Source organism: Seriola aureovittata, chromosome 20 (genome assembly GCF_021018895.1).
Source record: "Seriola aureovittata isolate HTS-2021-v1 ecotype China chromosome 20, ASM2101889v1, whole genome shotgun sequence".
NCBI lineage: Eukaryota > Metazoa > Chordata > Actinopteri > Carangiformes > Carangidae > Seriola > Seriola aureovittata.
The window spans coordinates 15402497-15419672 of record NC_079383.1 but is presented as its reverse complement, the minus strand read 5'-3'; the positions used below and the strand labels follow the sequence as shown (position 1 = coordinate 15419672).

The window sequence follows — 17176 nt, the reverse complement described above, 5'->3', positions numbered from 1 at the left end:
ACCCGTGTATCTAGGTTTTCTTTTCAGCCTCTTTCCTTTCTTTGGTCCGCTGTTGACATTGATTTGTTTCCATGGTTCCTATGTTTTGTTTGATGACCATTTCTTTTTCCATCTCACCCTCCCGCTGGCATTTCTCAGCCATTTGCTTTCTGTTTTCTCCTTCTCCCTTCTTTTCTCCCATCAGTCTTTACAGGGCATGCTCTCCTCCCTTCACTCTGAACTTGACATTCAGAGGTACTTGATGAAAATCCAATTGCCCCACAGAGTTAGTCGGCCTTTTATCTTATCTGCATCATGCCATTGTGTGTGTGTGGTCATGTTTGCATCCTCACTAACATCTGCTGTGTGACTTTGTTCCCAGCCCCTGTGCCCCCATGTCTTTTAACGTTTGCCCTGTCTGGGCCTGCCAAACACACTTGGCTACCAGGCGAAACCAGTTCTGGCTATGAAAGCTCACAAAAAATGTCAACTGCACTTTATATAAAATGCTTCAGTTCCTTTTTTGTCCGTTTGTTTGTGAGTGTGAGAGAAGAGAAGCGTGCGCATGCAGGTGTGTTCAAGATAACCTGGTGGACCTGGCCTTGTGTCTCCAGCTGCATTAGCTCTACAGCACCACACTTCTGCCAGGGAAGAAGAGCATTTCATAAAGAGCCCTGTGTTCACTGACCCCGCAGTTTGAGTCCCACCTTGTCCCTGTGGTATAGATCACCTTACAGCACCACATAATAGCTCAATGGGCTCTGTAGTCATGTCACACATCGTCTTATTGTAGCTGTGGCCTGAGGAAGCCACGTCATGCAGATCTGATTGCAGAGCCAACTGATCTTTGAATTTTGATGACACGATTCTTGATCCTTAATGAGTGGTCAAAAGGAATTTCCTCTTCTTTAGAACTCATGTTGTTGGTTTCTGTTTGATCTCTTTCATAAAAAACTTTTTCTCTCACACACTGCTCAGTATGATTTTTCTTTTTTTTTTCCACCTCCTCATGCTTGACAGATTTAAGTGCAATGAGGTGCTTGTGGGACAGTACTCAGCAGTATTAGATGTGTGAGCATGTATCAGTGTCATACAATATTAACACTCCTTTGCACATTTGCATGACTGAAGTCATTTGGTTTATTTGGTGGTTGTGCTGGAGTCAAGCTCAAAGTCAACATCAAAGCCACTTGCTTTCAGCTTGCCAGAGAATGTGTGTGTGACTCATAACACACTTGCCGTTGTCAGAATGGCAGATACTTTTTTTGTTTCCTAACTTCAGCAAATGTATAATATCTAAAAGAGTGTGTTTGACGTACAGTGGAAATTTAGAAAACTTTGTTGTGACATTTCCAGAATATAAAACTTATGCATGTACTGTATCATCTTGTGCACACCGTGTCCGTGGTCTCACCCTTACCGTATTATGTTTCCATGTGCCTCCCCCCCTCCAGAGCAGAAGCCCAAAGCACGGCCCCAGCCCCCAGCCCAGCATCGGCGACCACATTGACCACCTCTCCCTGGCCTCCCTAGAGTCACTGGATGCCATGTCAGAGGCCGACGCACCTACAGCCTTCACCCGCGGCAGCCGGGTTCGTGCCAGCCTGCCTGTGGTCCGATCGACCAACCAGACAAAGGACCGATCACTAGGTACACTATGTATTAGGCTTTACTGTATGACAGTACAGTCAGAATTTAAGCTTTTCCCTTCTTGTTATTTACCACAAAATGTTTCAGTCGACTGTCTTGTAATTCTATTCCTCACCCAAAATCCCCAAACTGGCAATATTCTTACACTCTTATTCTTATTATTATATTATTGAAAATAAAGGCTCTATCTTAAATCTTAAATTGACTTTCGTGAATAGACAGAAGTGGAAGTGGTTTGACATGAATCCTGTTCAGTAACTTTACATTTTCCAGCCCTTTTAGCATAATCTTGGCATAACTTAAGAACTCCCTGAAATAAATGCTCACCACACCATGATCTCACTGTTTCACCTTGACAGTCCAAGTTCTTTTCCTCACACTCCATCTATCTTCTCCTCTCCTCCTTCCCTCCTCTCTCCACCTCAGCTCAAAGCTCTGTTTTAATTAGAATTCATTTCCTCTGTAGTGAAAGATTAGGGAATCCATCCACAATATGCCATCGTGTTATTGACAGGATTAGAAATGGGTCGTCTTATCAACGCAGACGGTGCTTCATTTGCATCCATATGCAGAAACTCTAAAAGTTGTACAGAATTAGGTTGCTGCATTAGGGTGAGGGTGGTGGAAAGAGTTTGAGAACTCCCCCAAACAAAGTGTAGAGGCTGTATTATTTCAGGAGGATAGTCTTCAAAGGTAGCTCACAGCTCAGCAAGGCATCTGCTGCTGGATAATAGCAAAGCGTCTGAGTGGCACGCCTTTTGACCAAACTGAAAATGAATGAAACTATAGGGTGTCGTTTTCCACACTCGTCGGTGCCAGTAGCGCCTCTTCCTTTGCTTGAGTAGCAGAAATACAAAAACCTGTATAAAAACACTCTCAACAAGTATGCTTTGCCACACACACACACACACACACACACACACACACACACACACACACACACACACACACACACACACACACAAAAACACTCACACACATGCTCCATCTCTCTCTTTTTTCTCTCTCTCTCTCTCTCTCTCTCTCTCTCTCTCTCAAAAACATCAGGACAAAGCGTGAGGACAGTGGGGGGTTATGGTGTGATGAAGGGGGAGGAGAAAAAAAGGGGCACCTCTTTACTACAGTGTCCCTCCCACAGTCTCACACACACATGCACACACACACAAACACACACTTCGCTGGGTCCCAACGGACATTTGGGGCTTAGTATCTTGTCGCGTGGTCTTTTGCAGAGCATCATAAGACTCTGCAGAAAACAGGAAATCTTTAAAACCCCTATTGTGAGTATCAGATTCATTCTCGAGTGTGGCATCAAGTGTATTGTGTTTCACGTCATTTCTTCCTGTAGTTCTTTATATAGTAGTTTTCTGCTTCTTTCGTTGCGTTTCAAAGTTTGTGATAATATTAATGGACACAGATTGACGTTTTTCATGATTGCGCTTCGTTTAAACTTTTGTGTCTCAGTGGAGAGATGTGGAAAACTGGTTTAAAACTCAGACAGTCTGCTGTGCTGTGCCCATTTGGTCAGGAAACCCACTGGCCATTTGCTTCCAATCCTGAGTGAAACCAGGCGCTGAGGAATGTAACACGACTCTTTGTTAGAACCGAGCTATTCGACTTTGTTGCAGCAAATGCAACTGATGTTAAAGAGTTCAGATCTACATAACGCTTGCTCGATCAATGGCGCTTTGTCATCAAACTTATTCACCCTAGTTGCTAACATCTGGGTGAAAATGAGCCGACTGTTAACATAACAGCTCTCAGGGGATCTTCTTCAGGGGGGGAAGATGAAGTTAGTCTGCATATGGGCACTTTGTTAAGTTATTACTACCCAGAATCCCAGACAGACCAGAGCAATGGATAGACTCAGCAATTTTATTTCCTGCATTTGCCCTCTCTCTGTCTCACTCTGTCTCGTGGAGCATGTAGGATCTTGTATAATATTTCGCCAACATCTGGTAGCTTTTACTGGCTCGGTCCTTTTAAGGGGTTACACCAAGTAAAACCGTATCTCCTTTCCTTAAAATCAGCTATTTTCATTGAAAAATGTCTCTGAAACGATCGATTTATGTGTATCACAACAACTTTTTTTTGTCTCAGAGATTAATGAAATGTGACATTGAGGAAAGTTCTCATTGAATATGATACAACATAATTACAGAACCAGCATTAGCTGGTTAAACTTCTTTGTTCTTTTCATTAAGATTCTGCTAATGCTACAGATAAAACCCTATAGAAATCAGTGCCATGCTCTTTGAAGCAATGAATCAGAGACTAGAAATAGAAATGTCTTTTTTTTTTTTTTTTCCTTTTCCCTGGCATTGTTTATACAAGTGCAGTGTGGGCGTGTCCATAAATTTTGTGGGAGAGACATCTGTTTTTCTAAAGCACAGTGCAGAAGCCACACCCAGGGTTCAGAGGTTCAGACTTTGGTCTTTTTGATGCACAACTTGTTCTGTTCCACCCTGTGCACACAGCCCTACTTCTGCTCCCCTATTCCTTCCCCTACTCACTTTTTAATATCAAGTAGTTACTTACCAGGTCAGTTGTGTTCATATAACACGTGTTTGAAAACAGCAATCGACTATGAAACTATATTTATGAGAAACATTTTCATCTCCTCAAAGGTTTTGTCCTTTGCGCTCCGATTGAGGGTAAGCATCCGTTCTGACGCCCAATTCAAAAGTCGAAAGAATAATTTCCAAACCAACAAATGGTGCCTTCAAGTAGCCATTCACATACACAGAAGGTGTAAAGGTTGAATGTGTTTTGTCTCTGTCAGGTGCTAGGGTTTGATGGTATTAATGGTGAAGCAGTGGAAAAATGAAGAAACTGATTTTTTTCACTTTTTAATCTGATCAAATATTTAATATATATACCAGTCTATTTCATGTGTTAAAGTTTGTTTGAGGCTTACCCGATCTGCAATAAATAACCACGCCTTTTTGTTTGACCAGTTCTGTTTTTGCTCTTGCTGTTTTCTGCTCTTACATTGATCTTAAAAGATCAAAACATTATTGAAAAAGGTCCAATTCTAGATTCTGTGCAACTTCTACTGAGCAGAATAACTCACTAAATGCGTCCCTTAAGTCAATACTTTGTGCAGCAGCTTAAAGACTAAAAGCCCTGCAGTGGTCGGTTTGGAATTGGGGGATTTTTACTGTTACGTAGCTGCATGAGGTGATGTGTTTGCATTGCCAGATTAACACTGCAAGAAGGGCTCAACTTCTTTAGTCTCTGAAAAAACACTGAGTTTACAATCTTGGGGGGGGGGGGGGGGACAAAAACAGTGTATCACTATTGCAAGGTATGGAAATCACACACCTGTCTTGCTCTCTGTTTAAAGGTGTGCTGTACCTGCAGTACGGGGACGAGACCAAACAGATCCGCATGCCTAATGAGATCACGAGCATCGACACGGTCAGAGCTCTGTTTGTTAGTGCCTTCCCGCAGCAGCTCACCATGAAGATGTTGGAGTCGCCCAGCGTCGCCGTCTACGTCAAAGACGACATGAGGAACATGTACTACGAGCTCACTGACGTCAGGTAAAGACATGTGTTTGCATGTTATAAATGTGGATGCAGATTAAGAGATCGGGAATGTGTAGTGGACAGCATACTGTATATTGTGTTTTGCCAGTTTAAGTTCATCCAAGGTTCATTATTCTCCATAGAGTTACTCTTCCCCTTAAATGTCCTCTCTTTTTCCTCTCCCTGAGCACTTCCTGTCTAAACTCCCCCTGAACAGGAAGTGTCACTGGCCAGGAAAGCTCCTCACTTCCTTTTCCCTCCGTGTGAAAACTTAATAGGAAATAAAGTTATGTGGCAGATGGAGCCCAACAGCGAAATGTCTCCGATATACCCAAGCAAAACTGAAGAGCGCTCTTGAGAGACTTTGATGACTTTCCTGCCTGTTGTCCTCTCTCCTCTGGTGAAAGTTTGAGTCCGGAAAGTTTGAGCAATGCAAACATTGTCTTTACTCTTTTTGAGGCCCTTTTATGCTTTTCAGAGTGTCGCTTCCAAAGATTTGTGTGCTATGTTGTGTGTATCATTTACAAGCACACATACTAGCTCACTGCTTTTCTTCTTCCTTGTACTTTATACCTTCCTGGTTTTGGTATTCGCCCGCATGTCTTATCAATAATACAGCAGACTCTATGCACAGAGACAGTATACAGCCATTTGTTGTAGTTGTTTTTCAAAAAAAAAAAAAAAAAAACATTACTCTCGAAGACTCAAGCGACTTTGCCCTGTATTTTTTCCCCAGAGAGCCTGCTCAAGTGTGATGTGTACTTTGTGACTAATTCTTTATCAGGGCTGTAAAAAAATTGTCTCGTGGTTCCTTAAGGTGGGTACAGGTGTCCAGGGTGCAACAACACAGTGAGAGAGCGATAGTCGCAAAAGGAAGAACAGATCCGCTCTCAGTTTATGCAGTTGAGCCACGTTTTAACACAGTATTAGTGGATGTTTTTGTAGTCTTTGGAGATTTAGAGGAAATGTCACAGAACAGAGGACTGTTTGAGCCTCTGTCAGGGTATGTGCCCTTGGCAGAGCGGCTAAAGAGATCCAGGCTGAGGCAGGATCGGCCGCTGTCTGACGGTGATACCTGGGCTGCCTTCTTACCGCGGCGCACCTCTTCTCCCTACAGGAACATCACAGACCACTCCTGCCTGAAGGTCTACCACAAAGACCCAGCGCAGGCATTCAGCCATGGGCCGAGACCTGCCAACGGCGATGCCAGGGTGAGTACTTAACCGTAACAAGAGCTAACACAGCGGTGAAAATTATTATCTCCTTAACAGCAGCAGCTGCAGGGAGATGGCCAGACGTGTTGTAGATAGAATAGTAACCTCAGCCTCTAGTTCTTCTTGATCTCACATCCTGTTTGCAGTTAAGGGAAGGAATGTCCCCCTGCCTCTTGTTAATCTGTTTAGAGGGGGTCTCATATTGTTCTCCCAGGGGCCCGTGATTCGGCCTCGCCTGTATGCTCTGGTGCAGCTTGCTTAAGGGACAATTGAACTCAATTCTCAGGACTGTTCCTGTTGTTCATTCTTCCCCCAATATCAGCTCTAATCTCTTTCTCTTGTTCTGATTCCAGCATGTTTGTTTCCTGCTGATGTAACAAAACTAAAGCCCCAAAGAGCCCTTTCCTCGAATGTTCCTCCTCAAATCTGCCTCTCTAATCCGCCTGACCCTTTATCTAACCCGCTGCTCCTCTCCGCCTGCTGCTGCTTTCCAGGCCCCGTCACAGTGCTATTGTGATACTGCAAAAATTACATTAACCTTAACTATAATCTCCCACTGCCACATACTGTATTTGTCATATAAGTGTGAAGTGAAAGTGATAAAGTTTTAAGGAATGATGAGGCATACATGAAGATGGTTTTAGAGGTCTTGGTTCAGATAGCACGATGACTTTGAGGTGCCGCAGAAAACATGTAGTGGCCTCCGGTGCTGGAAGGCGAGTTGCTTCTTTGACGGGGGGGGAGTGAACAAATGAACGTTGAGAAAAAAAAGATGCATCTGATAAAGTGCAAATGGTCTAAAAGCAGCAAAGGTTGCAAACTGACATCATCTGAATCATTTGGATTGTGAAGAGGAGATTTCTCAACCTTTGTTGTTCAGTGTTTTTCTTATTATTAATAACTCTGGAATTTGCTGACACAGCAGTTTTGAAAATATATAACTTCTACTGGATGAACTGAAGTGCATTTAGCAAAGCCAGACAGACCTTTTAAGGGCTCTTGTGCAAACATTGTGAAATCTAGGCGTGAAGTAGAGATATGCTGAAGAAGGCTGTTGTCATGAATAGTTCTGTCACTGTTTAACCGAGCAGCAGTTGACACGGAGACAAAGACTGGACGTGGCGGAGGTTGGTGAATGGTGCGGGACAGGACAGAAACAAAGCAGTTACAAGACATTTGTTGCATTCATCCAAATTTTTCTGTTCTAATGGCATTTCCACATAAACACTGAGACGCTGTAACACACAGACACAAACACACAGACGTTGTCGACTCCTGTTATTAAGCGGTGTCTCTGCTTGGCAGCTGTAGAGTTTTTAGACTACAGATTTTTGGTTTGTTTTGTTCTTCTTTTTATAATCAAAGTTTGTATTTTTTTTTCTTGACAACCTCTTTTGATGATGAAAAACCCTGGCGCCCAAAGCAAAAGGAAAAAAAATACTACAACCTAACGAGCTGTGCACCTGTTTAAACAAGCCCGGGTGGGGGTGGAGGTGGGGGTGGGGTTGGGGTGGGGTTGGGGCGGTGGATGTGGGAGGTTATCCGGGTATAATTCAGATCTGTTTGGGCTATCGAGTGCCCTCTTGTCCTGCAGGAAGGCCAGGCCTCAGATCAGATTTGAAGCAGGATCCACAGTCACCTCTGTTATTGATTGAAGCTTTCTGGCCAAATAGAGCTGTCTCTGCCCATGAAAACAACTGCCTTGTCCAACAGTAACTGATATACAGTGGACAGATACGCGCAGTAACTGCAAAGTAACTTGATAAGAAGAACAAGCCTCAGGCTGTCAGAATAAAGTGGTGTTTTCTTGCATTTGAAGCATCTCTTTTGTCGTGTTTCATTTGATGCAAAAAAGTATTTTGAAATATTAATCCATACTTATGTAAGGGATTGAGCCCAAAGCAGTGCTTTGTATTCATAGAATAGTCAATAGTGGCTGTCAGAAGTGATGTTATGTTCACATAGCTGTAGGAGGTATTTTGTAAACAGAGGTGCAGTTATTGGCTTAACCCCTCTGATCCGTTCTCCTTTGGGCAATCGATCAAATTTTTCGTTATTATTCAAAGATGAAAAGTTTGTCTTCATTTCACTCACAAATTACAAGAATTAGCAAGCTAAGCGTTTCATCACCGACACCATTAGGGGTGCACAGACAGCAGCGTGGTGTTTCCAGCCACGCTCTTTAAACGTTGACACACTGCAGCGCAGCCTCCCTCTATCTGTTTAGCCCCGGCTACCTCTGAGACTGTGAAGTTTGTGAATCAGTTCGGAAACCCTCACCGTCTCTGACACGGCAAAAGAGATCGAGGCAACTTTGTGCGCTCCTACCAGACAGGCTGCCCTCATTACTGGAAGCTTAAGAGTGCGGTGGAAACAGGGTGAGCGAGAGTCTTTAAAAAAAAAAAAGAGAGAAAAAAAAAGAAAGTCCACGAGTCAAACTCAAACCAAATGTTCTCAACACAGCCTCTCATTTGCCTGACATGGTTGCTCATGTGTTTATTTTCAAAGCCTTTGCTCCTCTGTTTTGTCTCAAAGCAGTGATTTATGAATGTTGTAAAGACAGAATCTGTGTATTTAAGGGATATTTTAAGAATAGTTGGTGCTCCAAAGGTGTAACATCTGCTTGGGATTGACAAGTTATGCCTTTTGGCCTTAAGTGTTCTTATAAGGCTGTGCTGGAATTGGCAAAGCAGTCAGAGATGTTATGTGGTGCTTTGCAGGAATTGCTTCACAATAGGAAGACTTTTCTTCTTCTTTTTTTTCTTTTTTTTTGTGTGTAAGCACCTTTGATAGTGAAAGTCATTAGGGTTTGATGATGGTCTGCTGATGATGGCAGCTGTGGGGCTTCTCAAATTTCCTATTACATGTTTTGCTGCTTGGTCAGACTTGTTGCTGTTGTGTTTATTATGGGCTGTGTGCGCTTTCAATGCCAGCAAGTTTCGTTTTTTTGTTTTTCCTTTGTTACCACAGCCAAGCCTGAGCCCTTTGTTACGGTACACTTTGAGCAGTTGTTGTTTTCCCGCACATACACACACACCTACTCACTCACACACACACACACACAAGTGTCACACCCACTTTATTGTTCTCTTCATTGTATTAATCTGTGTCGGCACCAGGAAAAAAAACTACATGGAGACTGAAAAAGCACAGTGTCAAAAACTGTACCAGAAGTTTCTGAAAGAACTTTGCATTGTGTTTTGACTTGTCTTCTCATGTAGGTGTAACTCATGACTCATACCTTGAAGGAACAATAGTTTGTTTGTTTGACAGGAATAGAGTGTTAGACAGGAAGGAAGATGGATTGGATTTGTCCCTGCATGTGACACTCCTCAGCACAGTGTCTATCATATCCAGCACAATACATACCCACAGGTTATTTCTCTGTTTACACACTACATTTCAGGCACATGTTTACTTCTATGGAGAATTACCTCAAGCTAAACTCACTATATTGCAGTCAGGTTTGTTTTTCTTTTCTTTTCCAGAAGTCTTAACTAACTAATTTAGACCTGTGATATATTGCTAATGCAGATGCCCACAAGTGACAGTAGTAAAATAATGGTCAATGAAAAAACAGAAGCATAGTGGTATAATGTAACAATAGCACAAGTAGAGAAACTGACCACATTAACCTAACTTCCTTCCTACATTAGCCTCCTTTTTGTAGTTTTATCATTTCCCTTAACCCGGAAAGCCACTCTAGTTAAATGAGGTTAGGTTTATTGTACATTAGCCTTCAAAGGTCTTTCATTGGTAGTGTGGCTAAAGAACAGTGGCGCAGATAAGCTGACTGTTTAATTAGACGATGCCAGACAGATCTTGTTGCAAATGAACCAGCTACCTTTTAGCCCGGGAGGTGCACATGAAAACTTTTAGAAAGCGAGAAAGAGAGCAATTCATCTTCCCAGAGACCCTGATAAAAAAAACTACAGACAAGAACCTTGTGTTCATACGTTGTAATATTGTTTTATAGAAGCCTGTGGGTATAATAACCAGGACTTTGAGTGAAATGCTATGTGTACCCGGGGATAGTAGCAGTGCAAGTAACTATTTTCTGCTTCTGGAAAATTTGCTGACAGTGTATTTCCTTTGAAAAGCAACAGTGTAAACTGAGTTGGATGGATGTTTTTGTTTCAAGGGCAACTGCAGTCCAGAAATACAGGATATATACAAAATAAACAGTTGCTAGAGCTCTCAAGCAGGAACAACTATGCAGTCTGGTGTATTGACTAATCCTCAAGATAAGGGAATTGCAGTATTTGAAGTAGTAATAAATCCAGTTATGTTTGTAAATGTTAAAAATATGTGTATATGCTTTTGTAATTGTCTAGATGCACAGTGATGGACAGCACCCTCTGAGACAACCCCCCATGGGTCCCCCAACACATCATCCAATGCAGGGTACACTCCCCCCATCCCCCCACTCCATGCCCCCGTCCCCCTCCAGAATCCCATTTGGCCCACGGCAGGGCTCCATACCTGGCAGCGCCACCATCCCAAGGGACCGACTGTCTAATGCCAACCCTCCAGCGCGCTCCATCTCGCCCTGTCCCAGCGCCATCCTGGAGAGACGGGACGTCAAGCCAGATGAGGACATGGGGGGGAAGAGCCACAGTCTGAGCAGGGGAAATGAGGGGTTGTATGCAGATCCATACCTGCTCCAGGAGGGACGGATGAGCATGGCTACCGCCCATGGACCGCACCCCAACCCTGGGCTTGATGGTCCAGAGCATGGTATGGGGGGATTTCACCGTGCCTCCATCCGCTCCACAGGCTCTTACAGTGGGCCCAGTCCCACAGACACTATGGATCACCCCTCTCTGTACAGGCAGAAGTCCAGAAACAGCCAGCTGCCTACTCTGGGCTCCAAGACTCCTCCCCCATCCCCTCACCGGATGGCTGAGGTACGGATGATTGACATCCATGGCGGGCCTCCTCATGGCGTTCCACCTCATGGAGTTACCATGGAGAGAAGCTCACCAGTGCGCCAGTCCTTCAGGAAGGAGGAAGTAACGGGGACCAAGCCTCGGAACAACATGGGATCACCTGTGGTTTCAGACCTGCCAGGTCATCTCCAGGGGCCCATTCCACCTGCCAATGACCATCAGACACGGTAAGGCTCAGGGGTCTGGACATGGTATGAAATAGGCTGGTTGGATTGTTCGAATAAGGATTAAGACCTTGCATGGGAGCATGGACTAACTCTGCATCCCAGTTTCACCCTAACCATGAGCGGCTGATTTTCAATCCCTGGCTCTGACTGTTTCATCATTCATGACTGAAGATAAGAATATAACCTGCCCTCTCACTGTCCTAAGCGCCATGATCTGCACATTAAGTACAACGGACTAATGCACATGATTATGCACCAGTTTGGTTTGTTTATACAACCAGTTCTGATATCTGACCATTGTTTTCACAGTCTCTATTTAAACTCTGGAAGCTCACGATGTTAATTATTCTAGAGCGTATAGACCCAGACACTGAAACAGGATAGTATCTGAAAACCCCATTAGCCCATTGTAAATGTTTCTGTTACTCTGTGACTATTGCACAAAAATCCCTCTGTAGAGTCTATTCAGTTTGGATAATCCAGTATTCATTTTGGTACCTGGGTTTAGGTTTGTCTCACATAAACATAGGCAGAGGGAAAGAGGGGTGCTCGCCACTTACCCAGGCAAATGTGGTTTGAACAACAGGGACGTTACAGGGTTTATGTGCATACCTTGGAATACCAAAGAAAATATTGACCAGGTCGAATAAGTATTTGAAATGGCCCAATCAGTCAAACAGATCAGGCTGGACCACCTGGGCAGCCCCCCCCCCCATTAGAAATGCCCTAAGAATCTGGCAAAAGAACGGAGGAATTTGAATGGGAAAAGCGCTTTCAAAATAAACATCCAGTGCTCTCGCTTGCTGTCATAGAATGTATTCATGTGAGATATGCTGTATGACACTGAGGTTAGGCATTGCTGTGTTCACATAGGCCTTGTGTCTCACTATTGTCTATAGCTCAGCTAAAACCACAGGACCCGCCCCCCCCCACCTCCCTGTGTCTTTCCTCAAGATAAATGATGACATCTGAAAACTAAAGTTGTTCCCTTTTCCAACCTCTAGGTTTACCAAGCAATCTCAGTAAGGTCCCCTCCTCACCTCTCAGGTGTTTGGCTGTCTTAAGGCTGTGTATTTTTTATAACACACTGTTGTGTTATTTTTAAAAAAAAAAAGAAAAGAAAAAATGAATATGACTTAAGCATCCTCACTGTCAACCTCAAGCTCAAGTTTGGACTCAAGCTTTTTCTTTTTGTTTAGAGACTTAGTCAAGTGCGGTTGCACTGCTGGAATTGAGAAACTATTTATTTGACCAAAGGCAATAATGACTAATTGCTAATCAGTTGCAAAACAAATATCAGCTGTGTAATCCACCCACAGAATAACAAAAAAGATTTATGGTCAAGTAATCAAAAAAAATTAATTATTCTGTTACAGACCCCATTTCCATTCTGAGCGAATGTTTGCTCGAGTGGCAGCTGTGACTTCCACTAGGCCTCAGTGTTGAAAGTAGAATTTTCTGATGTTTCTGCAGAGAGCGAATGAAGGCTATGGAGCAACAGATTGCCAGCTTGACTGGTCTTGTTCAGCATGCACTTTTAAAGGGGCCAAACACTAGTGGCACCAAGGAGCCTCTAAGGTAAGCAATCACAGTATAGGACAGAGTGAGGCATCAGGGGAAATTTCAAATGAAAAGCCTGGCGCTCCAGCCAGAGGAGGAAAGATAAAGCATCCCTTCTATAATGGCGATATCAAACAGGTTAAATAGCATCTGGTGAAGAGGAAATAAGTTAGGCTGTGAATCTGATATTGAAATGATTTGCTCTTTAGATAAAAGGCCACTATATATGGTTTATCTGGCTGCATTTCAACTCTTTGCATTTTGATCTTCACTGTGGAGACCTTGTGTTAATGTTTGCTCGACAGTTAAAGGGTCTGTGACTGCAGTGAATTTGTACGTTCCTGTGATGAAGCTTGTTAACATCATTAACATCATTTTAACCTCTCTGGTTTTGTCACTCTTTCCCATCATACTTGGTTGTAATGTGTTTGTTCTTACTAATACTAACCTGTTGATCTAAAGTGTGCAAAAAATGCTGTTTTTTCACTATCAAAATCCTGCCCTTATGAATTTTTCTGTGGCTGCAGTGAGAGACCACCAAAGACATCATCTCCAGCCCACAGCGCACATAGCTCAGGTTAGTATCAGTGTTATTCTGTGCAATTTCATTACTTTTTTTTTTTTTTAATAATAGTTTAAGCGCCATAATGTCTTGTGCAGTCAAGCCTTGCACAGCAGTGTCAGTCAACAGTCCGCAATGAGCAGTGTTGGAGGGAGGGAAAACAAAGTCAGGCTTCTTTGCTTGTCATCGGTTCATATTTCCTCAAAATGCGCCCCCCCCCCCCCCCCCCCCCCCCCCGTACATTCAGTTTAATAGGAGTTAAGAGACAAGAGCCAGCAGAGCTAACACAAACCCCTCAAAGCACTTCTTAAAACAAGGCGCTATTAGTTCTCAAGCCTGCCAAGATGATTCAGCGATTCATTCTCCGCTCTGCAGCGGTCTCCGGCTAGATCTAGGTTTGATAAAAAAAGATCTGCAAACTCACCAGTGGCAGCGAGAAAACACGACGCTATTTATGTGTCTTGAGAGTTAATCTCGTGTCTCATGACTAACCTCATGTGCAGCACTCAGAGGGATTTACATGTCATGTTGTGCTTGAGTGAATCTTCAAAACGTCAGAGAAGTTACTGTGTTCTCTTTGATCTGGTCGGACTGCCCCCACATCAAACGTGAGAAATTAGTGGCGCTGTTTATTTATTTTTTGGCCATCCCTCAAATTTTTCCTCATCGTTACCACACAGAGTGCACTTCTTTAGATTGACATTGTGTCCCGGAGGCATAAAGCGCAACCAGCAGTGTGCATTGTAACCTGTACTTCAGGTCTAGGCAGCTGTCAGGTAGACGCAACAAATAGAGTTTTGGGATTATCAAGACAAAGGTTTGTTCTTTTACTGCCCCAGCAGTTTAAATAGCACTCTGAACATTCCCTGACCTATTGTGTTACTCAGTGGCGACACTACCTTCTTTAATGGACCTCATGTCTCTGAGGTTAAAGAACTGCTTCAACACAAAACAAATATTTCACACTATCCAGCCATGCAGATAGTTTTGGTTTTATTTTGTACATGTTTTGAGATATCCATCTTTGAGATTTATGCCTCAAATCCACTTCAGTGAATGTGATATTGAAATTTCATTTGTAGTGCTCACGGCTTTGAAAAATGACAGTTAAAACAAAATCCAACACTAATGTCTTTTCAGACCTTGGAATAAAATAGTACCCAAGAAAACTGTTAAAGCTTGTTCCTAGGGCAAAGTGGCAGAATATTCTTTTGTAGTTTCAGTGGACCCTTTAATGGTGAAGTCTGAGGAAATTTAGATTGGATTGATTTAGGTGATTATCCCCTCCTTTTTAGATGCCCTAGGCATTTAAGTCAAAGCTCATGCTGGAGTTTCTGAAAGTGGACTGAATTAAATTTATTGTTGTTGACCATTTGGGGCCTCGCGCCCAAACCACAAATATTAGTTCCCTCGGTTTCCATGGTTTCAACCTTTTCTCCATCTCTGGCGATGACTGAAATGTCAAAAATCGGTTGACAGACATTTCAGAGGTGCAGCCAATGTGAGTGTCAGTATATCTCTACTTATTGTGCAGGGAAAAGGAAACCACAGAGAGAGGGAGAGTTCAGGCAGTCATCACTAAACATTAGGAACATTAACTAAGACCAGTGTGTTAGCAGGGAAAATGTGTATGCAGACGTGTACAGTCTAACCAATAATTTGTAGAGGAAAGTCAGACAGGATGACGGAGTGAGGTTTGGAAAAGAGCAACTCACCCTACTCCCTCTAAGGGGAGAATCATCCTTTTACTTTTTTTGACATGCCTGTGCAATAATTTTAGGTATAATTTCTGCTTTACTGCAACAATACGAGTTGTTATGACCTGTGATGTCTCCAAGGCGTTCTTAAGGTTTCAGCATGTGCATATAAATGAACATATTCTTGTTTTATGTATTACTTGGGTAATATTTTTCAGGAAACAAACTTCAACTTTGTGTTTTTTTTTTTCCCTGGCCCAGGTGGTTCCCCAGTCTTGGCTCCCAAAAGCAGTGCAGCCCTATCAGACAAGGGCTCAGTTCCTCTCAAAGTCAACCTCCTGCAGTTCAGGAAGAATGTTTCTGACCTCAGGATGCAACTCCATCAGATGAGACAGCTGCAGGCAAGACCTCTATGTCCTTTAAATTGATTTAAAATGTGGCGGTCTGTTCAGATGTCCACCTGCGTGCATGCATGTGAGGGAGTGTGCACCAGAATGACATTTCAGAAGCTCTGCATGTTGGTTTGGTAGTGCGGGTCCTGCAATATCACATTCCACTGTGTGTTTCCGTTCAGCTCCAGAACCAGGAGGCATTACGGGTTCAGCTGAAGCGGGCAGAACAGGAAATCAGTGTTAAACTCGCAGAGGCCATGCGGCGTCTCGAGGACCCAGTCCAGAGGCAGAGAACTTTGGTAGAAGAGGACAGGCACAAGTACTTGGGACTGGAGGAGCGTGTCCTTACACAACTCGGGTAAGGCTGTTCGAAAATTGACTGATTTACTTCCACAACAGGCGTTATGTTTCATATGTCAGGGTGGATGTGGTTGTTTGCATTCATTACTGAATGTTTACTGTTAGTGGTTTTAATTCCTTTCATGAGAGTCTTGGACAAGAATTAAAGCTGATTCAGTACACACCCATGTGGCTCCAGTCAAGGTGCTTCCATTTATAGGAAATCCCCAAAAGGCTTCATTTTTACCAGCTCACCTGAGCTATTCAATCCTAAACTCTTTGACAAACCAACGCCCTCCAAATTACAGCCCACAGGTTTATACAGGCAAGCAGTGCCTGCCTCTCACAGACAGCAGTCTAGAACAATGGACTCAACTGTGGAGTAATTACTCACTGCTCTGCTCCTATTTTAATTCACTTGCAGCTTCTTGCCAACAGGGAGCAGTAATTTTATTTGGATGTTTACAGGCAAGGTCAAACAGTGTTGTCTTGCTAGATAGTGGTGAACTTACGCTCCAATGAACACAATGATAGCAGATCATAGAGGCCGGGAAATTAACAAGGCGGAAGTAGGTGGATTAAACTCTCAGTTACCCTTGGTATCTACTGTAGGCAGTTGTAAGTTGGCAGAACATGGCTGCTGGCACTTTGAATAAGTCTTAGGTTATTAGTGCTGCTTGGCTTTAAGGAGAATGTGGTGTGAAAAGCACTGCACCCTCAAGAGGAATGACCTATGACGACACCTTTTTTTTTTTTTTTTAACATTTTATAACTGTAGCAACAAGGCTCACTACTAAATTGTGCAACTGGTTTAAATAGGATGGTTTGTTATTGTCAGTGGAGAGCACTGATGATGGTGACAAAGCCTCCACAGAACAAAAAAACTGAGCATTTATCCACAAACTTACTCTCAAGTCAGTTTTTATCTCAACAGCTACAGTGCTTCAAGCTATTCTCATCTTAAGTCACATGTGTGGTTTCAGTTTCAGTCCATAACAGTAATTTACCGCATATGAAAGAGAATATGATTGATGATGATTCATCAAACAAATGCTATCTTAAGTACTTCATTAGAGCGTCTGTGAAACTCTTATGCTCTGACACACAGAGATGTATATTATGATGAAATACTGTATC

The 17176-nt window shown here is 43.1% G+C and overlaps 1 protein-coding gene across 21 annotated transcripts in view; it reads left to right on the top strand.

Annotated features, from left to right (window-relative positions):
• si:ch211-285f17.1 (sickle tail protein homolog) overlaps nt 1–17176 on the top strand; it is a 108978-nt gene that overhangs the window by 81148 nt on the left and 10654 nt on the right. For 13 of the 21 annotated variants that reach the window (XM_056363764.1, XM_056363766.1, XM_056363777.1 and 10 more), the window contains exons 3-11: nt 185–265; nt 1434–1629; nt 4976–5174; nt 6277–6370; nt 10708–11489; nt 12963–13067; nt 13577–13626; nt 15570–15709; nt 15883–16058. In XM_056363764.1, the coding sequence (XP_056219739.1) occupies nt 185–265; nt 1434–1629; nt 4976–5174; nt 6277–6370; nt 10708–11489; nt 12963–13067; nt 13577–13626; nt 15570–15709; nt 15883–16058 (1823 nt within the window). Of the gene's footprint in view, nt 1–184; nt 266–1433; nt 1630–2791; nt 2910–4975; nt 5175–6276; nt 6371–10707; nt 11490–12962; nt 13068–13576; nt 13627–15569; nt 15710–15882; nt 16059–17176 lie in introns of those variants that run through there. The other 8 variants (XM_056363760.1, XM_056363778.1, XM_056363771.1 and 5 more) reach the window with 4 other exon arrangements.